Source organism: Falco cherrug, chromosome 17, assembly GCF_023634085.1.
Source record: "Falco cherrug isolate bFalChe1 chromosome 17, bFalChe1.pri, whole genome shotgun sequence".
Taxonomy (NCBI): Eukaryota; Metazoa; Chordata; class Aves; order Falconiformes; family Falconidae; genus Falco; species Falco cherrug.
This window is the reverse complement of record NC_073713.1, coordinates 5,757,081-5,782,662: the sequence shown is the minus strand read 5'-3', so window position 1 is coordinate 5,782,662 and position 25,582 is coordinate 5,757,081. Positions and strand designations below refer to the sequence as shown.

At 44.6% G+C, this 25,582-nt stretch overlaps 1 protein-coding gene across 1 annotated transcript in view; it reads right to left on the bottom strand.

Moving 5' to 3' along the window:
- Window positions 1–1,990: 1,990 nt before the first annotated feature.
- CDON (cell adhesion associated, oncogene regulated) overlaps window positions 1,991–25,582 on the bottom strand; it is a 54,799-nt gene continuing 31,207 nt past the window's right edge. The window contains exons 9-20 of the mRNA XM_055728641.1: window positions 24,256–24,548; window positions 22,290–22,464; window positions 21,107–21,235; window positions 19,268–19,474; window positions 18,351–18,532; window positions 16,910–17,015; window positions 13,582–13,704; window positions 11,868–12,095; window positions 10,474–10,748; window positions 7,973–8,052; window positions 3,116–3,372; window positions 1,991–2,413 (exon numbers count right to left, since the gene is read on the bottom strand). Coding sequence (XP_055584616.1) covers window positions 2,247–2,413; window positions 3,116–3,372; window positions 7,973–8,052; window positions 10,474–10,748; window positions 11,868–12,095; window positions 13,582–13,704; window positions 16,910–17,015; window positions 18,351–18,532; window positions 19,268–19,474; window positions 21,107–21,235; window positions 22,290–22,464; window positions 24,256–24,548 — 2,222 coding nt within the window. The 3' untranslated portion in view covers window positions 1,991–2,246. The remainder of the gene's footprint in view (window positions 2,414–3,115; window positions 3,373–7,972; window positions 8,053–10,473; window positions 10,749–11,867; window positions 12,096–13,581; window positions 13,705–16,909; window positions 17,016–18,350; window positions 18,533–19,267; window positions 19,475–21,106; window positions 21,236–22,289; window positions 22,465–24,255; window positions 24,549–25,582) is intronic.

The following is a 25,582-nucleotide window of genomic DNA, read 5'->3' as shown; positions in this document are numbered from 1 at the left end:
TGCGTCGGCTGCAGTCGCGGATGCCCATTTGGGACCTTGGCAAATTCCATGTGGTACAAAGACAGGCAGAAAGCTTGGGTGGTGTGGGGGAGGGGTCCTCATCTTCACCCCAAACTCCCCATTTTCAGGCCAAAGCGCAGGATGTTAAAAACAGTGATTAGTGAGGGGTTTTCCTCATGTCCGTGCAAGCACGGAGGTAGGCAGGGTCCAAGGAAAGGCTCAAGCTGTCCCTGGCTTTCCCTGCCCCTCATCTGGTGTGTGAGATACATGAGAGCGTCTCTGACCATTTTCTCCTGGATTTGGTTAATAAATATCAACTGGTAAGAGCCAACCTCACTTCAGGGAGTATCAATCCCCACTCCTTCCACAAAGCAGCAGCACCTTCTTTATCAAACCACCCCAAAAAATAAAACACCCTACCCCAAACCCTGCAAAACCGACATCGCTTCCAAATACCCAACATTTTCAAAGGAATATTACAGCGTCTCAGGAAAATATAGTGTCTTTATACGACGCAACTATGATAAAGGGGAGCACATGCAGGGTCTGATTGAAACGAGGTTGTTTAAAAATGTGGTTAAATCTCGAGTGTTTGGGGAAAACAGAGCAGCCAGAGGCAAACCCAACCACTCGCCTGCCAATCTCCGTGGGAAAGCGGGGAAAAGTCTCGCAGCCGGTCTTGGCAAAGGAAAAATCCAGCGAGGAGAAAGCCACTCTGTGAGGCGCGGACAGAGAAGGTCGGGTTTAGGCGAGGAGGAGAGAAATGAAGAGGGAGGAGCAGGGTTTTGCAGCGGCTTCAGGGTAGGTGGCAGTCGAAGCCCGTGGGTTTCACGGCATGAGGTCCAGCGTGCCAGCACAGGCTTTGCAGCGAGCTTCAGAATTAGGCAGCTCTGGCCGGGAGAATGCACAACCCTAAAAAAAGAAAGGCGAAAAAATTAATGTATTTATAAATAAGCCAATCAAAGGGGGGGAAAAAAAAAAAAAGCCCACCACCCCAACACTTCGAACAGCCCACAAAGAGATGCTGTGCCCAAAGCAGATTGCCGGTTCCCCCCTCGAGCAGAAATCGCCCCCCAAACCCCCGCTGCTCGCGAAGCGGCTCGCTGCACCTGTAGCGCCTTTGCTCCCCGAGGGGTTTGCAGCAGTTCCAGCCAGGCCCGCATCGCTTCCTCCCTTCCCAGCCCCGCGGCCGGCGCCGGCTAGAAAAATACTCGCTCCATGAAAAGGTGGCTGCACATGTGTCGCCTCGGGGCAGCCGTAATTGTAGTTTATGCGTCTCATTTCTGGGGTTATGCGCTCTTGATTTTTTTTGGGGGGGGGGGATGGAGTGCTTTACAAGCACCGGTTTGTTTTATTTACTCCGATTAAATTTGGAAAGGAAAAAAAAAAAACCCACCAAACCCAAACCCACCCAAACCCTGCAGTTAACGTGGCAACACCTACATCATGCTGTTTCCGAGGGGCAAGCAGGTTTCTCACAGCCGCGCACAGGGCCAGCGGGAGCCGCTTCAACGCGCCTTGTTTCATTTCAGGGGCTGTGCAAGCCGTCAGCATTCCCTCGAACCACGGAGTCAGGAGCGCAGCCGAACCGCATTTTGTCTTCTGCAAGCGGGAAGGTGAGCCTGGCTGGCTTTGCATCCCCGTTTCTGCAAACATCGGAGTTATCCAGCACCTACAGACACAAAGTCACCAAACAGAGCTCTGCTTCTCCAGCCACACCGTCCCGACTCAGCCGAGGTTCCTTTTCCTTATTTATTTTCTTATTTACCCAGCGGGTTCTTCCCAGAGGAACGAAAAGAGGACTGGAGGCATTCATGAAAAGGAAGGTTTGAGAAAACCACAATGCCAGGCTGCCAGGGAGGCGGCAGCAATCGGTCATAAGCATCAAACCCGCTTTGCTAAATCCCTGTATCAGACTCTTCTCATGCTGGTAATACGCCACAGAAAACACACTCCGTATTTCCCATTGTTGTTCTTTATATTATTACAATTCTTTTTTTTTTTTCTTTTTTTCTTTTACACATAACAGGCTAGTTTCGCGGTGCATGGGGGGGAAAAAAAAGGAATTTCAAGGCATAAATAATATAAAAAGGCAACCATTTTTAAAAACAAGATACATTCATATGACACTACTACAAAAAAATAAATAGTGACTCTCTCTGTTATAATTAACATCCCTCCATCACTCCCTTTCAGCGACTGTGCTGTGCAGTTACTGGCGTTAAGTGGGGACAACGGTCACTTCCTCAGGTTTCCTGCAGCTGGAGCTGCGGAAGGTCCCCAGAACCGTTTAAGGTGACTCTGGATGAACTCCATCCTGGTTTTTCCTTACAGTCCTTCGAAACAGGTTGCAGAAAAAGGGGACTCCAGCTCAAAATGTGGTTCGATGTTTCCGAGAGCACGCAGTTGTCACCTGCAAAGCAAAAGCAGGGTTGGTTGGGGGGTGGTTGTTCATTTTGTTTGGGTGGTTTTTTGTTGTTTTGTGGTGGGTTTTTTTAAGATGATCTCCTCTTTAAGCTCAAGGGACTCAGAAGCTCCGAAAAACCAGATTAATAAAGGCAGGTGCTGCTCTTTGAGCTCAGGCTCATCCTCGCTGTACCAGGCACGAAACATCAGGCAGCACTCAGAGCGCCGGCTCCACCTGAGCACCCGGCAGCGCTGATATCGAACAGGTCACACCGATTTGGTCAGCCCAACTCGCACCTACGTCTCTGTGCCTGTGCACGCCGCTGGGGTGGCTCTACGCCGTCACGGATGCCTGCTCATTAGGGTAAAACTCCATCAGGTAGCATTTCAGCAGTTTCGGGTGCGCGGTAGGTACAGGCAACTGCGAGCCAGCATAAATCAGTCACAGCCTCGTTATCTGGAGCGCGCTTGCTCCATGAGCTCCATTTAGAGGCATCAATCTCGAAGGGCATGACAGCCGCAGGCACCTGAGCACCGCTGCTCCTATCTTCCACAATAGGAAAGGCGGAACGCTTAATCTCTCTCAAAAAGCCAGGTCTTTTGTGGCCTTAATTACTAGCTTCTCTGCAATAAATTAAGCGCCCTACAGCTGTCCTATGGAATATTCCTGGCTTCAAAGCCAGGCGCTGCCCTCTCCAGAATGCCTTACCATCCGCGTAATCCACAGAGAGCCGGTTCATGCCTTCTCGACAGCAGGGATGCTGGGCCGAGGGCTGCTCCGCTTTCTCCTTGCTGTCCTCCTCCAGCCGGGTGCTGCACTCTGGGACGGTGGAGGCCAAGCACATGGCCACCATGACGTGGTGATTCAGAGGTTTCATCTCCAAACTGTCCTGCTGATAAGGTGCTACGAGGGGCACGATGGGTAGCGCGCTGCTGCTGAAAGTGCCGTTGGTTTTGGTGAAACACCTGCAGACGGGACATAAGCCGAGGTGAGGTTACACAGAGCTGCTTCTTTCCACCACTTAATCTTGAGAAACTGCGATTTTTAACTACTTTACCACATGTCACTCACTGTATCAACAGTCAAAGCACTTGCCAAATCACTTGTAAATACGTATTTTTGGATCAATCCTGACATTAAGAAAAGGATCGAGCAGGGTTGTTTTTTTTTTCTCCCAACAGACAGCTGAAAACATTCAAAACATGCTCTGGGTTGCTTCCCCCATTGATTGTGACCCGATGACCCGACTTGCGAGTCCATTTCTCCATCAAGGCAGCCCCATAAAACAAGATTTTCACTGCCAAGAAAAAGAGCTCAAGTTTGAAACCCAAACAGCAAACTTAAGTACCTTGGAAAATAAATACTGAGCGTTATCAGGGCGAGTGCAAAGTAGAAAAAATGTATGCAATATTATAAACTCCCCCTCTGCTGTGTAACTCAGATTGTGGCCCTATAATATGTGCGTAAAGCTGTGGAATTGAGGTTAAACTGCTAAATCAATTGTTACAGCCAAGCTATTTAACCTTTAAACAAAAAGGAGCTGGACCTTAAGAGACATGCATACCATTGCAGCACGCAGGGAAAATGCCAACAGTGTTTGGAGGCCCGTGAACAACGTGGCCTCCGTGCACATTTATATAAGCAATTCCTACGTAAGAAAGCCCAAAAATCACACTTCAGTGTGGTTTTATACAAAACCATAACTCCCGCAAAAGGTTCACTTGTAAAGCTGCCATAAACTTCGGGAAACCACCCCCCCAAAACGCTCCTTGGTTTGTGGCGCAGAACAGAGATGGATCCGCAGATAAAAGCAAGGCACTGAAATAAGGACGGGGAGCGCTCAAACCCACCGCCAGCTAGTGACACTCCGAAACGCTCCCACGAATGTTTGACAGGCTTCAAGGATTTTATATGCTGATAAAAAATGCTCTGCGTTGTATCGGTCATTTGTTTTCCCCCTGTTGAATTTGTATCTATGCGTCACCTGTTGTGCTCATGGTAACAAGCCTAATGGATCTTGCTACAGGTTCCTGGTTATTACTGGGACACTACCCAAGGGCTGGCACTTTGAAATATAAAACCAGATCCCTGGGATCTGGCTGTTGAGGTGCTAGCTTATCTAGTACCACAGCAGGTTTTAGAGTGATTCTGGCCCAAAATTGAACAGAGCTGACCGCTATATTGCTGAAAGAGGGAGGAAGACAGACTTGGACATCGTCAGTGCCAGGGTATCAGCCATCAGAGCCTACTCTGATAGCAGCTGAGCCCTCAGCACCACAGTACTGAACTCCGATGGATTTAAAACCGGGAGACACTAAGCCTGACAATCACAGCGAGGTCCTGCCCAAGCCCCAGAAACTACTTTTATCCCATTAGAAAGGTCAGGGCGATGCATGAAAACATCACGCTCAAGGGAGTCATCCTACAAACTCACTTGGAGCCTCCGTTTAGACTCTCACTTGAAAACCATGATCAGTATTGCCAGAACCGAGAGAGCAACAAAACATCCACAAACAAGGCAAATAAACTTTCTAGAGGAAGAACTGGAGCAAGTTTCCCCTGCGGCAGATGTTTCACTTGCAAAGCCAAAACACGGGAGAAGGGGGATCCCTCCAGCAGCTGTGGTATCGCCCTGGGGAGCTCGCTCCCCTCCCAAACACTGCGAGGAGCAGCCCCGAGCTTCACGTTCAACCTTCGCTCCCCTATTTTGTCCTTCCACTCCCATAACTGCCTCCAAAATCATTATTCCAAGTACCAAAATACCACAGAAGCCACTGAAGAATCCACATGAAACATTTGTTTGGTCTTCAAACAAATCCATTTATTAGTTTGCATTTCTTTCCGCAGAGGTTTTGACTGCACTCACTTATTATTTAAAAAAAAATATCTTAGAGGAACCCATTTAAAATGTTTGGTTTTACATGTTTATGGGGGTTTCTTTTTAAAGATACAGAGGTTGGTGTAGTTCTTTGTATTACCGTATGGGCTTGAATGATGTTTCGAGACAGCAGTTCAGCTTTTTAAGCTTAAATAACCACATTTTGATGGAAGCTAGCCATTGGTATACCCAGAGCAGAGTGCGCACGAAAAGCGCTGTAAAATCCCTGCTGCAGAAAACACATTTTCTACCAATTTGCAGTGCTAAAATCCTACCAAACTGTAAACCAACTTAGAAGCCCCCACCTGCATGATTTAGATTTAAAAAGCTGGAAAACCAGACCGATACTGCTTTATTCAAAATGTGTAGTTTAGATTTCTGTCCAGAATACAGCAAATCTGCAAAAGAGAGATCTGCAACAAAACAGATTTCTAGATACCTGATGGTTGCAGAGGAAGTTTTAGTGGAAAAAGAAGAAGTAAAAACCAAATATTGGTTCTCAATCCTAAGGTAACAAGCGTAAACCACACTCATCTCACTGGCTTTGTCCACAATAGCAGAGCGGGTATCCGTGTTTCAGCAACTTCTACCTCTGGCAAGCCTCCACAAGCAGTTACGAGAGCATGAAGTGCTAATTTAAACAGAAGACCGAGGGATTTCACCGCTGTAATAATAAAACCTGCTCCGAGATGGCTATTGCTGAAAACAGCCACGGTAGCCAGCTATTAAATACGCTAAACCTTTAGGATTCATTTGCACGTGGTCACAATTCAAACGACTGCTAAATTCAGCCCTAATCAGCACCAACTCCAGGCATCCCGCGGAAATCGGCTCATTTAGGAATTAGCGGTGCCAAGGTGGAACGTAAAGAGCAAGGCCACGCGCACCTGAAACGCTCACGAGCTAGAGACCGTCGCCCTGCTAGAGGGATTTCCACTCGAACCTCCCCCCCCCTGTCACGACGGGGGTGTTTTGCAGGGGGAACTGCCTGGCTTCAGTACCCAAGGGGATATAACCGGAGGGTGGGACAAAGCACGGGTCCTCTTGGCACCAGCAGGAGACCTGCGCAAGGTACCTGCAAGGTTAACAAAGGTGGGGAGAAGACTCCAGCCCCAAATTCCCACTTGCCAAAAACCTACCGACTTGACTGCCCTAACCCACCGTGCCTTCCTCTTCCTCCTCCTCCTCACCCTGGCTGTCCATCCAGCTCCCCAGCCCCTAGTGTAATACTCAGGCACGTTTCTGGTCGCCCCCATTCCCCTCTCCCATGTCCTCCTCCCATTCCCCCAGCACCAGGAAGGGAACAGAGCGGTCCCGGCTGTGCAGCTCTCCTGCCAAACAGAGGTTAATGGTCCCCTCTGGGGTAAGGCAGCTGTAAAGGACAACTTGTTTCTCTATCAAGCAGTCAAATATAGAACAGGGATGTGAAAATTCAAAGTTCAGAGCCTGCTGATGACCCGTCTGGGAGGAACAGTACAGTTGTGGAGGATGGAACCCATTCCCCCTGCTTTCTCAAGAAAAAAAAAAAAAAAGAGCAATTAAAAATATAAATATGCTTAAAATGGAAAAGCAAGCTCTTAATTATGGCATAACACATACAGCATGTTCCAAATTACGGCCAGTCGTACACATCTTGATGACTGCTGTTACACAGCCTGCCTTGAAAACAGACAACTGGCTTGTAAGGGAACGGTAGCTCACTCTTCCCCGGAGACCAGTCACGACACCGGTCCAAAGCGTGCCCAGCTCTACCTGTGAGCAGCAGCTCATCTCTGTCACGCTACCACACGTATATTTATGGAAGGAGGAAGAATCTGAAGCCTGTTATATTTTAAATAGTAAAAGCATGAAAATAAAGCGACCATGTTTTCTGCCTTCAACAACAGCTTAATTTCAACTCAGCTTCTCCAGATGTACACCTAAAGGCAGCTGACAATTTCAGTAAGACAGAAAATTCAGAGTATGATTGAAAAAATCCAGAATTTACCACTCACAGCAGTCCAGCACGTCTGACTTTCAGTCCTATTTTTAGTCACTAAAATAACCAGAGGTTTAGTCAGAAGCCTGGAAGAATATTCTTTAAAACTTTCAGAAGTGAAAAACCTAATAAAAATCCAGATTCACATCTACAACGCAGAAGACAGATTTTCCCTTATTCTATGCAAGAATCCCTTTTCTCACGCAAAAAACTCATCCCACACCGACAATGGCTGACCAAACTGCTCCCGAAGAACCTCAAACCCCACGTTTTACAAAGAAAGCAAAGCTGTGACCGTAGTTCATTCGTGTTCTTAAGAGAATGGCAGGAAACGTAAAATACAGAAGACCAATTAAATCCTATTTGACAAACTCCATATGGAATGATTTTGTTATCTCAAACCTGAAGAAAACACAGGAAATAAGGTTAAAAAAAAACCCCACACACCCCAGCGCCCAACCTGCCTCGTTTCCTAGAGGGCAGAGGAATATGTTGAGCAAAACACGCTCTGGGGGTTGAATAATTCGTTTTATTCCACCCTGCAGACAATCACCAACTGCTCTCCAAGTCATATGCTGCCATCGGGCTCCTCCGTCCCCTCCGCCAGCGCTCAAGCTCTCTGGCTTTTGTTTGCCCCAGCTTTAACACAGCACCCGGAGCGAGGGCTGCTGTTCGCGAAGGTCCTGCCTCTGTGCCAGTTTTACATCACCTGTTATTGTTCCGACAATTTCGGCAATTGATGCACTCCGAGGGATCAGCCTGCGGCACTGCTGTGTACATCCCACCGCCCTGCAGCAAGGAAGGATTAATAAAAAAAAAAAAAAAGCCAAAAAAAGAAATCAATCACTATTCAAACATACACGAGAGTCACTGAGGAGGCAGTTCAGCTCAAGCTAGCACCCCAAGCCCCTCGCTTCGTTTTCAAACTCTGATCACCTTATCAATCTTCAGATCCGTGCCCTGTAATGTGGCATGGCAACACTGAGCTATTATACAAAGTCAAGTGGAGGGGTTTTGCCAGCATGTGTGTCAGAGAAAAGTAAATAACTGCAGCTTAGACAAGTATGCGGTAATTTCCCTGGTCTGTTTTCAGCTTAATATGCTCAGGTTTAATTTAATAAACACACTGTAAATATGTTTATTTTTAACACTGATGACAGACATGAAAGCAAATTGCTGTTCATTAGCAAACTGTGCCCGTTTGGGGAGACAGAGTATTAAATTTGCAGGGCTGATGTCACAAACATAAACCCATCCCACTTTCCTGTAATTACGCCGATTAGATCAGTTTACCTCGCTACACTGATTTTTGAAACATTTAATATTTTTACAGATGGGGTAATTCCTTAGCCAGCAATGACTCTGGGTGAGAGGGATTTTGTGTTGTTAGTTTTGGCTGAAGGGGCCATTACAAGCAAGTAAAAATGCCCAGATTAACACATACCTCATTGTTAAAGACTAGGCGGACACTGATGCGGGAGCCGCTAGAAAACGGCGCTGCGGAGCTGGGCTACTGCGCCGTGTTTCGGGAGGGGAGCCCGTTTGGGAAAGCTCACCTGGCTTTTGAGATTCCAAGCGGTAGGTAACTTCTAACAATCCCTATTTTTCTGCAGACACAGGGCTTACCCTTCAGTTTTGGAGGCCTCTCAGTGCAATAGGGAGCGCTGAGGAAATGCCTGATTAGTCTTGATTGCCATCCTGGCCAGTTTCTCTCTTCCTCATTTAGCCCAATCAATGAAACAATAAAGAGAGTCCCTAACAAAGATGAGAACATCCTGTTCCTCTGCACTGTCTCACCCGTGTGCCAGTCCTGGTCCTTCTACGTGGAAAGAGATTGTGTGACTCAAACTTTCTACAACATGGAGGGGGGAGAAGAAAAACTCAACCCAGTCAACCGTTCGCAACGAGGCAGCAGCACTGCAGGTCCCATCCTGCAGCACAGAGGAGCTCCGAGCACCGAGACTTGTGTCCCCACATGCCTTATTTCCTTCCTTCCCCCACAAAAAATAAAAATAGGAGGGACAAAACATCAGTGCAAGCCCCCAGGCTTTCTCACAGACCAGCCTTCAAGCACTGCAAAACCTTCCCTTCCTGAGGGCTTGTATGGCTGGAGACTTTGGGAGAGTTTCACCCACTGGGAGGTTGGACTGGTCCAAAAAAACACGGTTTGCTCCTAGGTTGCTCTTGAAAGCAACAAAAAAGTGGCACTTGCTAGACAAGCAGACCAAAGAGAGCATCAGGTGAAAAACCAACTGGTCTGGACTTAAAAGTTGGAGTTAACTGAAGTGGCAACTACCGTGCAAGTGCTAATTTGTTGTTCAATAAAATGAAGTGCTTGTGTTCAATTACTAACACAAACAATAGCCCCCTTTTTTTTTTTTTTTTTTTTTTCCTCCAGAAACAGCATGGGTTATTCAGACTTTTGAACTTTTTCTTTCAGTTTTCCCGGGCAATGTTCACAGTTTTGAGTAAGTTTAGTAAGTTTGAATGCAAGCCATCTGTTTCCATAGACAATAATGAAATCATTATTCTCTCTTGGAAACGGGACACATTTCAGCAAATGAAGTATTTTTCCACAGCATACAAAGGCTGGATCATAGACTTAAATTAGTTTTTAATTTTATTTTAAATTTCAAAACAAAAAATGAGCCTTTCTCAACAGTCACAAACAAGGGACTGAAAAAAAAAAAAAAAGACAGCGTTATTACGTTGCTGCACTTCAAGATGTATGGGGCATTTTATTTTATGGAACCTCCTGCTACATTCGTGCTTTGCCATAATTAATAGCATTGCTTAGAGTTACAGATCTGAAACAGGTGGGGGAAAAAACGGGTGATCCATAAAGCTGCAGAATAAGCAGCTATAATTAAATCTATTTAACTTGAAGATTGAGAAATACCATATGTACAAGTAAAGTATCTCAGCCTAGTACTGAAGCATTCTCAGAGCTTACATGCTGTTAGGAGGAGGGTAGAGGCAGATTTCCCAGAGTAAGTGGAATTCTTGCTGTCATCTGATACTCTCAAATGAAAACCATGATGTTTGTATCAGAAATATCAGCCCAGTTGCTTCCTCTGGGATAAGTAATTTAGTGGAACTGGCTGTTATCAATGGATGAGTATTTCCCCCACCCAAATTAAGTGTGCTTCTACAGTCTCTGAATAAATCCCAAGGTCTGGGCTGAGCCCTCCACCCGGTGTAAGAGCTTACGTTCACAAGACGGTGGGGATGTTCATAGTCCACGTGTGTCCTGGACAGGGAGCTGGTGTGCCCTGGGTACAGTCCAGCTCCTCCATTCATGATCCCGTTAACTCCATTAGCAACTTTATGATGGACATGCGGACAGCCGTTGCTGAGGCCGCCGTTGCTTATGAAGTTTCCGTGGATGCTGCCGTTGACTCTGCTTGTGCCGGGTAAGGTCGTGTACTCGATCATTTGCCCGTTGATATCTGCCCCTTGATACAGATAGCCAGGAGGGTCATATTCTGCAAAAACATTGTTACCAAAATTATTGCCAAAGGAGAAGTTAAACGAGCATCTCTAAGATACTAAAGAAACTTAATTTTCTCTTTCTACAGGCCTTTGTAAAGTAACTGTAATATGTACATTAACTGTAATGTCTAAGTGCTTAGCATACAAACACAGAAACGTAAAACAGCAACATCCAGGAGAACAGACCAGGAATGCTGGTCTGAAAGGACTCGGCTGACATCAGCCCCTATGAAGAGCGTCCCAAGAATGGGCCATTTGTATAACCAATAGACCCTCTGCCATCTGCTACGAAGTAATGCCAGAAAATATCTCTGGGCTGCAGTTGAAGACACTATCTTATTTTGCAAGAATTCTTGTCTCATATCTCTCTGACAAAGAGTCAGGACATTTTAAAATAACCACAGGCTGTGGAAAGCCCAAGGCTGATTTATGAATTACCAACAGAAAAGATCAGTGAAGAGATGCTGCTAGCACAAATCGTTTGGTGGGCACGCAGCACCTTGCAAACCGTGCTTAAGCTCCAGCGCATCTGCTCGAGGCTCCTACTTGCAAACGAACAGATCTTCCTTATTAACACCTCTATAAAAGACTTGAACTCCATTGTAGCATGAAGGGACTGAGAGGTAGCATGGGACTTGTCCTCCAAGCGCTGCAACTTCTTTTTCTTTCCAGATGCACACGAGAGAGGGAGAGATTCGAGGTCTAAGTCTCCACGTTTTAACAAGTACCTATGATTACACACGAGTTCTGCCACTGCAATCAGCAGAAACCTATGCAGGTGCTTAAAGTTAAACATAAACTGAAGAAGCTTTGCCCGGACATTTCACACACCGTGCTTTGGGTGAAACTGCAGCACATTTTTTTTATTTTTACAGAAACACTGTAGAGCAATGCAGCAGGGCAGCGAGTATCAATACAAAGAAATGGAGACATTGCTGCTTTGAAAAAATCCAAATCTTCACCTAAAACACACCTAGAAAGTACAAGTCTCTAAATAAAAGCCAGTTGGCTTAAAACAGGAAACGGCTTCCCATTCATAAAATATAACATGAACGTTACTAATTTTACTCCGATAATATTTTCATGATGAAAGGAAACCAAAAATAACTCACTCTGCATGGCGTTTTGCTGACGGTTCTTCCACAGGCACATGGCAATGAAAACAATGAGAATAAGGACCATCACCCCAAGGACGCAGCCCACAATCAAGTACAGCATGTCACTGCTCCGAACGGGGCCGTTGGAAGGGCCAGCTCCGCTTCCCCCAACCCGGTCGGGGGGATTTGGTGGCGTACTCAGATCTTTCACTGGATATTCGGAAGCTCCCGGCGTGCGTTTCACTGGATGAAAGGAGAGACAAGTACAGGTACATTTGCTGAATGCGTCCTCCAAGTGCGTTTTCACTATGAAATGAAAATAATTACCTGCCGAGTTAGAATCCTAATGCCTCAAAAAGAAAGCTTCCAAGTCAACATTAAAACCTATAACGAGGAGGCCAACTACTATTGGGTAATAACCATTTTCCAAGGCAAATAGTTATTATCCAGCTTGCTAACCCTCTCATTGAGGTCACTCGAAACTTTAACGAGCAACTTGACATACGCATGGCTAGAACTGCACTAAGTCCCAACTTGAAAGAGCACAAATCTTTCCACTTCTGAGGTCAGGAAAAAAACCGCAACATGCATTTCTATCGCCTAACCACTGCCAGATGACCTACTTTTATCTGATGTGAACCCTGCTAACCCCATTTTCAAAACCCTACTACTGAAGATACTAAGAGCTGAACAGCAAAATCACTGAAAACGAGATGCTAGTTTAACCCAGGAATTAAATTTACATTAGTTTTCAGCACACATTCATTTCATTTGACACTAAAAACCTAGAAGAGGTGCCTGGCTTAGGAGCAAAGCTGGTCAGAGACACATAAGCACGTCCACACAGATATGTTAGATAAGCTGGATCACCCCACAAGCCTGGAGGAGATGCATTTTACGGAAGACTCAGTAAGAATGACAGATTACATCCTGCCAACTTTAAAATTAGAGAAGAAAGTTGAATTCCTTGCAGGAGGAAGACCAACCGTGTGTGCTGCCTTGAAGCCCTGCAGCTCCCAGCCCCTCTTTTCAAAGGCTTTGCTATTAACTTAGCTAAATTTTGATGCTTCCGCTCCTAGAGAGCTTTTTTCTTTTTTTTAAAACATTTTTTCATAGCATGCATTTGAAGTTTACTGTCTGCATTTTCCCTTTACAGCCTTACTTGGTTTTAGAGATTAAAGGAGACAGGAATTCTTCGCAAAATAAATGTGACTGCCATATCTGACACTTCCAGAGAACAGTACAAACTTTGTGCCAGAGGCATGCAGGATTAGTGATGGAGGCAGCCAACATAACCATCAATTGCTGCGGTCTGCACTTATACAACGTGTCACAGAGCCCCAAAGACATAAAACAGACATACAAATCAATTCTGTCATCTTCAAGCGCATGGTTGTCTCCTAGGAAGAGGCTATCAGCATAGCAGGGGAAAAAAAAAACCCCAAAATGCAACCCAGAACAACAATAGTATCTTTTAGGCCAGGCAAATCTGCAGAGCTTTGCTAAGAGGCCTTCTCGGGAGTACAAGGTATCAGTTTCAGTATGTTCAAAACAACCCCAGCTTCGGAAGACAAAACAATCCTCCAAAACATTCCAGAAAATTATGGTCTTCATTGCAGCTGACTTTTGCGCTGAAAAAACCCCATTCAACACAGCAGATATTTCATGCCACAAACCACCACCTTCACACAGTCCGGCAGGCAAGCAGACGTGCTCTTTGGGTGCTCACCTTTGGTCTCACAGATCATGACGTTGCTGTACTCGCTTTCACCGCCTTCGTTATAGCACTGCATTTTAATGTCGTAAGATGTTTCTGGCTGCAGGTGATTTATCAAGTGCCATTGCTTTGTACCTGGCGGGGGTGGGAAGAAAAAAAATAAATCAACCGTGTTTCATTTACTCACACGAGCCAGGATTAGGTATATCACAGCGTCCTTCTCTAAAATGAAGGGGTATTGCAGCTTTTTCTGTTAGCACAACAGTCCTTATCAACAATTTATGGTCGTAAGACTCACATTGCGCTGCAAAATAGATTCTTAGAAGAACCTTTTGATGAATAAATGTGGGTTGGGGTTTTTTTTTCCCCCAGTATTTTCAATTGTGGGTGGTTTTTTCTCAAAAATCTTTCTCCACAAAAACCAGAAGTCACTAAACTCAAAAAATATCCAAGTTTCCAGCATCTGTATGTTCAAAAAAATCAACAGCAGTTCTGTGCATCTTAAATATGAAACTACTGAAAGGGTGGGTTTAGGATGGGTTATGCAAACTACTTGTAATACATCGGGCAAGTAACAAGGAGAACCTGACACAGAAAATAGATTTAACTTGGGACAAGGGAAAAACTTCACTGTGCTAAGACCCTCTCCCAATCTGCCATCCTGCAGGATCCCTAGAGATGCAAGGCACCGACTGAAGCCACCCGTTTTTTGCAGGAAGGATACATCTGGGTTGCTCAACTTAGCCGAAACCGCAAATAATTGAACGTGCATTTTATTAAACATACTAGGAAACAAAATTAGACAGCGTGGCTGTCTCTCGCGCTGCCTGCCCCTGCAGAGAAGGATCCCAAGCCAAGCAATCTTCTCTAATAGGACGGTTTTGTCATCTCTGGCTCCTGGCCAACATTTCATTTAGACACCCTCCTGAAGTACTGAGCACTTCAATATAAATCACTCTCGGTTTTTACTTTCACAGGCTTGTGACAAATTTTAATAAACAGCGACCCTTCCCCCCCCCCCTTTTTTTTTTTTTTTCTTTTTAGGGAGTTTAATTAACTGTTTGAGCGCTCTTAATCCCTCTTGGAAAATACCACCTTGAACTGTTTCCACTGTTTCTAAGAAACTGTCATACCACCTACTGATTTAAGTATTAATAAAAAAAAATAAAGCTTGCTCGGCTGGCAGGGGCTGTCACCATGACTCTGTTCAAACTTCTCCAGGACCCAAGCCCAGGTGCAGATACCCCTGCCTGGCCAAGAAAAGGGCAGGGGGTACCCATGAGGATCCCACCTCGGTTCGGGATTTTGGGAGAGGATGCACTGCACGCTCCGAGCTCCATCCCTCGCATGCCGAGCGTCCCAAGTGAGGGCTGACAAGTCCTGGCTGAAGCTAGAACCAGCCTTTCCCTAAATCGCACGTTCTCCCAAGATTCATACTCGGTTTTCCCGGCACCCCCACCCCCAAGCATTCCTTTCGGTAATTACTACACCAGGTTTTAGGTTTCCGCTTCAAACCATTAGTGGAACTGGAATCAGTACAGGCACTTTAACTGTCCTCTTCGTGCACCATTAGCAAGGAAAAACATTTAAACAACTGACATCAGACTGCATTTACATTTAAAATTCAATCTCCAGGACCCTCAAAACAGAAATTCAGACCATCAGTGCAGGATGGGACTGATTTTGCTTTGCTTTTGCTTAAAGCTGCTGAAAGATACTGAGGAGCCATCTGAGTCAACCTTTTAGCTTGGGTTTTTTTTTTCTTTAAATAAAATCTGATTTTGCCCGTAGCAGCGTTTGTAAGAAAAAAGTTTTCTGCAGAGTTTTGAATGTCTCTAAAGACAAGACTTAACAGGAAACAGTAAGGAAAGCCTGCGGCAAGTACTTCGCTAATACAGGCATCACAACACTTTTTCCACAACTCATGCAGTCATTTCAAGATAAAATTCCCTGTCAAAAAACAGACAGATTAATTCAAAGGTAACAGAGGGGAAAAAGTGAAGAACAAGTGATTTATGGCAGAAATACCTTAAGTCACATGCTCCTCTACATATTTCACATCAAATGCTTCCAATCACACTTTAATTGAAAATAACTCTTCTCTTTCCCCACCCACCCCCAAAACCCTAATTTAGGGAGCACAGTAAAGAAAAGTTTAAGTTTAAATATTTCCACCGAATGAGTTTCTGTTCCAGGCTTTGGCAGAGCAGAGCAGCTGCTAATGGTTTCAGACTGCCACAAAGAGTTCAATACACACACACTCTTGGAAAAAAAAAAAATCAGAAACAAGCTAATTTCACAGCACAGTGGAGCCCACTTAAACAACTAACTGCTTAGTGTATAAGATTTATAAACACATAAGTTCTGTCTAGCAAAGGCTAAAATACATTTGCAGATGAAGGTGCAGACTGCATAAGCTTCTTTAAAGCAATCCTCCGAGCTGAAACTCTGGATCTTTAATAGCTTTATAGTGTGCAAAAGCTTATGTCATGCATCAAAGTACTATGTGGAGTATTGTCTAGCCAGGGAAAATTTTCAAAATAAAGGCCCATTCCTCTTGTAAGTGAAATAAATGGGGGGGGGGGGGGGGAAATAATTAACGTCATCGGGACAGAATGAGATCACTACGTTTACTCAGCCCAAGTAATAAGAACATTAAGTAAAATATTTTTAAAAGGGTTTTCCACTTCTGGACCAATACAGACATTATCTAATAACTTCTTCCAGGAAAATGATGATCTAATATGAACAGGGGGAAAAAATAACCTGATTAAAAGGCAAAATGAAGCACAAACATACCTGCATTTGCAGCGCACTACAGCACTTGAGGCTAAAAGTGACTTACTTATAGTAGGATAAGCAATTAAACAAGGTAAAAGGAGAGAAGGGCAGTTACACACAAGGTACTGCCTAGCTTTGAAAATCCGTGCTGGGGTAAATCATTTTAAAAGCCAGCTAGTTATTACTATGGTCTGTAACACAGATGAGCTTACCCTGGGTTAAATCTCATTTACACTGCTTTCTCTTTACTCAACTACTTTAAGCTAAACCAGCTTAAATAGACCTACATTAAGGATTTGCAGCAGTGTAACAAGACAAACTTAAACCCAGTATTTAGTTCTCAAGTTTCCATGTAGCGGAGGCTTGAGAAGGAAGAAACAAGTTCATGTGTGGGCAGAACTTGACGTTACGTAGTTGAGATAGCTACTTCTGTGAAATATACTGTAAAGACTTAGTTTGGGAAAAGCAGTTTAGATTTCATATAAACACAGCCAACATGGCTACATGATGTTCCTCCCCGTCGAGCAGTGTTATTTAATACGCGTTTACTGCAGCGTACCTTCCACGATATCCCTCTTGTAGTCACTATCATTGTCACTGTCTGTAGGCCGGTAATAGATATAAAATCCTTGGATGGGTGTGTTGTTGTTGCTTGATGTAATATACTAAAAGAGAATTTTATAAGACTGCGTTAGAGAAGAAAAATTTTAATTGAGTCCTGCTGAGCTGTCATCACTGAATATCTTATCACTTTGAAATATGTGGTTTTTTTTTTTTAATAAGGTTGTGCAAGCAAGGTGTAGGGGGAGGTTTGCACAGAGGCTCCAACAGAAAGAGGATCATCAATTGCTGTGGATTTACAGACACGGATAAGATGAGCTCAGTGCCAGTTCTTACAGGGTTGCAGGAGAGTGCTCTGCCATTGAACTCCTCCGAGCAGTTGAAAAAATGAGGGTAGCACAGTGACAACAGACCGAGCTGGGGCTGACACTTTCCTCCCACATCACTTTCCAAACCATCAATTAGGGTTTGACCATGAACGGTCTGAAACCTCGCGTGATTAATGGAAATGGAAAAGTTAAGATCATTTTCACTTCAGAAAGAGTGAAGGTCACTCTAAAATTCAGCTCGGTAATATTTTACTTTAAGTTATGCAGCCTCCTGAGGAACCAGAGGTTATTTTAAGTTTATTATCCTTAACATCTCTTAAGGCTGAGCTAGCAGAGCAAACTAACACTGGGAATGCTACACGTTAAATCCTCCAAAGTATACTGGGGGTTAGATTTCAAAACAAGAGCAAAGAATTTCTGTGGGTTTCAATAAGGACTTTAAAGTACTTGTTTACAAAAGACGAGGTAACAGGGGAAAGGAAAACGTTTCTCTAACATGAAACCTCTACTTGGATGCGAGGGAAGACGGCGGGTTTCAAACCCAGCGCCCGCTTCCAGCCATCACAGCCTGGATTGACAAAAGCAGCAGGAATTGCAGGAAACGAAGCCAACTCGCTCGCAACTCATGGCACGAACAGGGGTTTGGACAGAGTTAAGCCCACTGGTGCCTCTTGATATATCTGTGCCAAAGCAGGTGGACCAAGGCGGCTGTAGCCTTTCACTGGAGCTGCCAGTTGGGCTTACATCTGGTGTAACCTGAGGAGGTGGTGCACGGCATCCCCAGGGAGCTGGAAGGGGAGAGCGAGGTGGAGGGAAGCTGGGAGACAGCACAGAAGGCAGCAAACGACTGACAGGGCTGCCTCCAAGGAGAAAAAAAGGGTTTGGAAATGGGGGGCAAAGGGCTCAAGGGGCCTATGGTCCAGTTCTACCATAAAATCATGAAGTATCTTAGTCCTCTTCTAGGAGCAAGATCATCTCTGAGTCCTGGGGGGAGAGGGGGGAACCACCACTCTCTACTCCGCAATCAGCTCCTAATCCTTGACTTTTAAGAGCCACAGCAGTAAAAACTGGCCTGCAACTGTGAGAAGGAAAGGAGACAGTTATACCTACCGTCCATTTTAACATGATCTGAGTGTCACTGATGGCTTCGGTATAAGCAATGTGAGGTCCCGTGATAGGGCGGTTCGAAAACCGGCTGGTAAATCCAGCTACTTGGTAAGGGCGGGATGCTGCACTGCGTGGGCTCTCCCCGTAATTGTTCACAGCAATCACACGGAACCTATACATTTCTCCTTTTAAGGGAAAAAAGTGAAAGAAAGTAGACGTTGCAGCAAAACAAGTACCAGAAACAGGATTCAAGGAGAGACTAAACAGATTAGGAAGTGCTTTTTGCACAACATCCAATTAGAAAAAACATAGGACTCACTGCCACAGACTAATGTGCACATCAGAAATATAAACAGCTTCTAAAAGTGATGAGGGAAATTCACTCTGGAAAAATCCAAAGGCTATTAACACACAGAGATGGAGATGCCTCCATCAGCTCAGGTATTCTGTAAACCACAAAGTGGTGGGCACCGAGAAGATGCTTCAGAAGACACCTGTCATCATCTGTTCCCCCTACTCTCGCACCCTTAACCCGAGCTTTCAGGCTGGACACTGGAAGAAGTCAGGACAGACGTTTTTCCATTAATGCATTTTTCTCTTTTTGCATTCTGTATGCTTACTGGGACAATTAAGTTAAAAATAGCAATAATACACAACCCTCCTCTACACACAAATAAGTATTAAATTATGGCGGGGTGGTTTTTTTTCCACTTAGAAAGCCAGACATCAACTCAAATTCATGTAACGAGCTCCTATTCCACACAAGAAAAATACGCCTAACCAACCAGAAACAGGATAATCCAAATAGAAGTTAAAATGAAACAACCGAAGAGTTGCAGCACTCTCAGCAGGAGTGCAGTCATCTAAACACTGACAACAGCAGCAACAGCTGAGGTGAAGAAAAGATCCATTTTTGATACCTGGCTCCAAGTTCCGAACTTCCACAGAGAGCTTGGAAGGAGAAATGTTATCAGCCGCAACTAGCCAGTCACTGTTTCGACCCAGGCGTTTATACTCGACTTTAAAGGCCGTAATGGGGGAGCCGCCGTTTGCTCGTGGTATCCACGTGACATAGACAGATGATTCCGATGCTGTGGAGATCGTGGGTCGGTCGGGAGCTTCTGGAACTGAAATGAGAAATTCAGTTAAAAGAGAATTAGGGTCGGCTGAAACTTTGTTTTCTGCATCAACCGATTAAACGAGTTGCTGATGATTAAATTAGACTTTGTGTATTAACAAGGAGAATCTTAAATCATCCTCTAATAATTACTCCCCTTACTCCTCTGGAAGAGATGCTTGAAGAGCAGAAGACAGAGGAATCAATGACTTTATCAATATAATCATCAAAAAAGATACGCTGTTGGACTACCCCAACTCATCTCTACACGGAATCAGAAACACATACTAAGTGAACAGGAAAAATATGGTTATCATTTCCAAAAACCCTAAATTCCCCCAGACCCAGCGAGACTTCAACTCATCCACACTAACGAGTGCTGTATTGCCAGAGAAATGAGAACAAAGAGCAAACAAAGCATGCAATAAATTATATACTTACTGAACTCACTTGAAGTTACAGACAGCAGTGGAACAGAGAGAACGGAAAGAGGTGGTGTTAGCAAATCTGGTTATAACCATTCCGACAACCGATGAGAGCTGTAAGGCTTTCCTGAACTAGCTTGTATTCATTCATACGGAGCCCGTCACTGGTGAGAGGAGGAACTGAGCAAGGAACAGCAAGCTGGCAGCTTTGGGGGCACGAAGCCCTACGTGTGTCCCCCTGTGTGGCTTGCATGATGTTTAGCACTGTCACCAGCATGCAACTGCTCAGCTCCTCACTCGCATTATTAAAGCTCTCTGCACACCTTTGGCTGCCCCCAAAATTTTAGATACCAAGCCACCTTTGAGCTCTCAGCCCCTGAGTAAATTCACCTGGGTCAGGTCAATGAGTTCAAAGGCTGGGGTGGTAAGAAAAAGGACTATAAACATGCTGTTGTCATGGGAAACCAGGCTAAAAAAAAATAATCACACCTGCTGGGAAGTGGCTGTATCTTCTTTGCCATCAGAAATAAGCCCATCCCTGGGAAGCCACAGGAAAACATTCAAAACAGATATAATCTGTTTTGAGAACTTAAAACTCTGACACAGCCATTTCCCATTTTCCCTCTTCTTCTAGATCTTTCAAGTGAAAGAGAAGAGAAAACCAGAGTATTTAGCAAAAAAGCAACTGCAGGTTTAAAAATGAGCAGCAAGAGCACAGTTTATACCTGAAAATCTTAACTTTTTGAGCACCACACATGCAGCTAATAGAATCCTTGGAAATATTACATGCTCAGTAGATTAGGGCATGCATTTGCTAAATTCCAAGTTTCAAACAGTCCATTAGAGATGCTGAAGTCTCTAAGAAGTGCACCGCCACTTGGTGTCTTAACGTGGCTGTGGAAACCTGAGATATCAAGGCAGGTGCTTAAAATACTAACTCACTGACCGGAAAAAGGTAACCTTTCAGTTAGTCCCAAAGTATGGACTTTTACTTTGGAAACACACAGAAGAACAGAAAATCGAGCAGATATCTGACCTCGTTCATAGAGGTCCCACAAGAGAGGAGAAACACCTGTAACAAAGAAGCCAGGGGAACAAACAGGAAATACAAGAGGTAATACAAGCACCTAGAGCAGTAATAAACACAAGTTAACTCAGATGAACCTGTTTGCAACACAACTTTTAGGATATGGATTACAAACCATCCATATACTTACCTCCACTGTGTCGAGACAGGTCTGGAAGGACAACGCCAAAATTATTTGTGCCTTCATGAACAATGGGATGTTTAGGAATGCCTACCGGTGGAGATGGAGCCTGAGTGTTTTTTGAAGATGATGTTCTTTCTAAGAAATATATGATATACAGTACATCAGCTCAGGGACCGGCCAAGAAAAAGATAGTCATTGCCTCTCACAATATGCTCGCTCCATGAGATCACTCGCCACAGCGCAGGGGACTAAAGCCCTGGCTCCAAATCACAAAGCTAAACAGTCAGGACAGCAATTAGGGAGTTTTGTCAGTGGAAGAGCAGCGGTACCTTCCCCTCTCAGCCCAGGCACACTCATGCTGTGGATAAGGGACTGCTCATCTGCAGTACTGCACTTGGAGGTGATGCCACCAGCTCCTGCCTGGGTTTCAAAGCCCTCTCTCATCACAAAATCACAACAGGTGGTGAACACTGCACACTGAAATCCACAACCAGGGGAAGAGCTTCAACAAAAGTACTATGGAAGCTGTGTTTGGCCACAGCTAGACCCAGGACACTGGACTGAGCGGACTGCTAGCCTGTGGCTGTTTACGTGCATCGTGAATCCATAGATTTCACAAATACGTTACATTTTCAATAATCTTGTCCTTGTACATTAGCATGGAAAATATCTGCTCACATGTTTAAAAGTATAGCCACCAGTGCCCAAGCTTGAAAGAAAAAAACATTGCTTTGATTAGCAATGCTTGTTGCTGTCTGCACGCAACTATCAAAACAGCTGGCTTCTGATCCGCTGAGACATTTTCACGGCAAAGCAAACCAGAAGCTGTTTTGATATATGAAAACTTGATGGTGCAGAGAGTTTCTTTTGCGATATTCTGAAAAACCTGAACAAGGACAGGCTGCTCCCCGACTTAGCTCCTTTAAGCAAGTGGGATCTTACAGCGTAAGTCTTAATAATCATCCCCAAAATAATATTATCGAGCTTTTAATAGCTTCTAATTACCACCAACCCTGGTAATGCACAGGAAAGTCTGGCCTACAGCTATTTTAGCTATTAGAGGCTGCTCTTCAGCAACTAAATTGCAGAACGTTTCACATATGGCTTAGCAGACAACATACAGTTGACGTAACTTAAATAAATGTCCTCTCAAAAGCCTAGGACACAGAGAACATTGTGTTGCACCTACCTTTGCTGGTGCGAAATGTCAGCATGGCAGGCTGGCCTTCACCAGCGGCACTCCTCGCCACCATTAAAACTTCATAGAGGCTGGAAGGCTCCAGCTCGGTGAGCCGCAGCTCGTTCTCACTGCCAGGGACACGCACCGTGTGCCAGCTTCCCACTGTACCGACACTGTCGTCCAGCTGCACAGGACAGGGAGGGAAAGCTCAGCATCAGTAGCGAATTCATGGAATCCCATGTAACGCTCAAATACCTCAGCACTTTCACACGCAAGCGTGGCCAGAGGACTTCTGCCACATGCCAGAGCTCCTTATGTTTTCCTGTATTGTCTCCAAGCGCTTCTGCCACAACTCAACACTTTCGCAACTACCTTCACAGCCCTCCTTCAATAAATTTGACTTACTTTCCCCCTCTCTAAACAGATGCACGCACTGGTCATCTTCACTTGTGGCTACAACCAGCAAAAGATCAAATGATTTTAAAGACTTCCATCAGCCTTTAGCTGGCAATGTGTGCGACATTAAGGGGCTGGACCCAACACCCTAACGAGAAAGATATGTTCCCTGAACTATCCCAGCTTTTCCTGTACTTAAGCATTTTAAAATATTTATTGGCTAAAATGGGCAACAAAAAGTATGTCCTAGTTACTTCTTGAGGCTGGAAAAAAGAAGCCAGCAGGGAGACCAAAGATTTGGGGTTTTTTATTAATGCATGTTTGCTTTTTTTTTTTCCTCCTCCTTTAAAAAAAAAAAACCACCAAAACTTTTAAATTTAACAGTGAAAGCACCAGCTCCATTTAAAAAAGAAGATTCAGGGTAGTCTCTTAATGCTTGACCTTCGCAGGAAAACATTACCCCAAATCCCAAAGGAAAAGACAAAGATTCTACCAAAAATAAACTACTAAACAATATAAGACTTTAATAAAACATGGAAGGCAGATCTAAATGCCACAGATTATCAAAGATTATGCCAGAGGTCTTTGTTCCAGTATTTTCTTCTGAAGTGACCACTCTTAAGGCTTTTATTCCCCCCCATCTTTAAAAGAGGGAAATCAATAAAATAATTTAATGACACAAAGAGACCACCCTAAAAAAAAACCACCATGGTAAACTCCCTACTGAGAAACACGAGTGAGCACAGTTAAGGTGGAAAGGGTTGTTATGAGTGAAGGGGTAAGCATCAAAAAGGTCAAAGTAGCATTCAGAGCTTTCAGTGCTTATATGAACCAACCACCTTTGGATGAGAAATTGTATCAACAGACTTTGGCACTGGGTTTTCAGGAACTAACAGGTCAAAATTCTAAGCATTCGCTCCAGGCTAAGACAAGATCAGGATGTAGAGGATTACAAAGCTTATGAAAAATAAACCAAACAACTTTGCCACGCAGAAAACTGTTTGCTTGGAAGAACAGGCGCAGGCATTGCTTGGTTCTCATTTTAATCAAAAGAGCACACCGTTGAAACACCATTTTTAAGGACAGTCTCTGCTTTGGAAGTTTTAGTTCAACTTCGTATTTGGTAACTTCAATTTAATAGAGTGTCTTTGGGATGCAGAGGAGCAAGCTTGTTGACATACTAAGCTAACGCCTGGCTTCCCTTCTGATCTCAAGTGTACCCACCAGATTCAAGCTTGCTCAGACAAATGGATTTTTAACATCGCCGAAGTTGCATACAATATGCCCCGGAGCCTCATTCCGCATAGACCCTAATGACACAGTAAAGGAAATGAAAGCTTGGGCGCTGCTGAATAAATCTTGCTTAAAACTAGACAGAACAGCCTCCTTGCGACAACTTCAGTCACCCCTAAAACGAGCTGCCTGCCTGGCCACGGTAACATTGTAGTTTAACTATATTCTATATTCTCTCTGGCCTGACACCACATTCTTGTTAATGCCAGCACTGCAACAATCACTGGTTCCTTGAGAAAATCCATCTGCCGTAGCGCACAGCTTTGATGCAATGGAGGAACGTTACCTTGCGGTATTTGACAAAGTAGGCATTGATGGGCAAGCCCCCATCCCGCCCTGAACGCCACACCAGGTTGTATATGTCTGGCTTCAGCGTCTGCGGGGGGCTGAGGATGATGGGGGCCTCGGGGGGAGCAGCTATATTCGAGGCTTTTTCCGTTGCAGCTGCTTCCAAATGCAATTTTGTTGGAGGCGAGCTTGAAAACGCTGTTTCTGCACCAAAATCACCCTCACTTTCATCGCTCTGGGCAATCTCCACGGGAGCCATTTCTTCTGCTTTCGTGCCAGTTTCGAAAGGAACTGTAAAGGGAGGACTCTGGTTACATCTTCAGGATGACGTATGTTTGCCCTGCAGAGTGGACACTAAATCATTTAGGAGTGTCATTTCCAAACAAGCCCTGCTGCAAAAAGCCAGTTAAGAGATGCCCGCGCAGACCTGAGCCTGGTGCCAAGCTGCACGCTCGCACGCCAGCTATTTTTTCAGGGCAGCACAGTGGGTTTTGGTTTGTTTCTTGGTTGTTTCCCCCCCACCCCACCCCCAAAAGCAGCAAAGAGAGAAAACCTGAAAGGCAACATCTTTAGGCATGGTTTGACTAGTGTCTCCAATAAATTAAGTAGTGGCAATGCATGTTAAAAGAGAAAAATAAAATAGCTACACTTGTGACACAAACTGAGTAATTTTAAATTAATCACAGTTGTACAAGGAACTTTTCATGGCCTGAACTGGCGTGCACACAAGACGACATTCTCCTACCTCAGTTTCTGAGGTTTTAGCTGTAATTTTGATCAGCTTTGAAAGTTGCACAACTCTACTACTTCATCTGAAAATTTATACTGAGAATAAACTCAGTTTACAGACATCTAACATGCAATTTAATACCAACGCTTTTCTAGAAATCCTCCTCCAGCCTCCTTCATCCTATTTACTTTTCCTAGTATAAAAAAAAATCATATATATGTAATATCAGTAGTTTGAAAGAAGCTGCGAGACAAAACAAAGCACTGTTCTGCTGATGCAGGGTTTGCCAGCATTCCAGGCAGGAAAGGGGTGGCAGGTTGGACATCTGAGATTGTCCAGGACAAGTAAATGTCAGTACTCAAAATGAGAACGTTTGGGAACCAGTGCAGCTCCTCAAGGTTGCATGCTGCAGCACCAAGACTGCCAGATGTTCTTAGCCCTGTCCATCCTTTCAGATTAGTGTAGGTTTATGTTATGTGCCAGGGTCTGGAAGGGGACGGGAATGAAGGGAACTTGGTTTACAAAACAAACAAATTCCTTGGTAATGTAAAGCCTAGGCAGTGTTAGCCTGGCTGACTCAGATTCCTCCAAACCT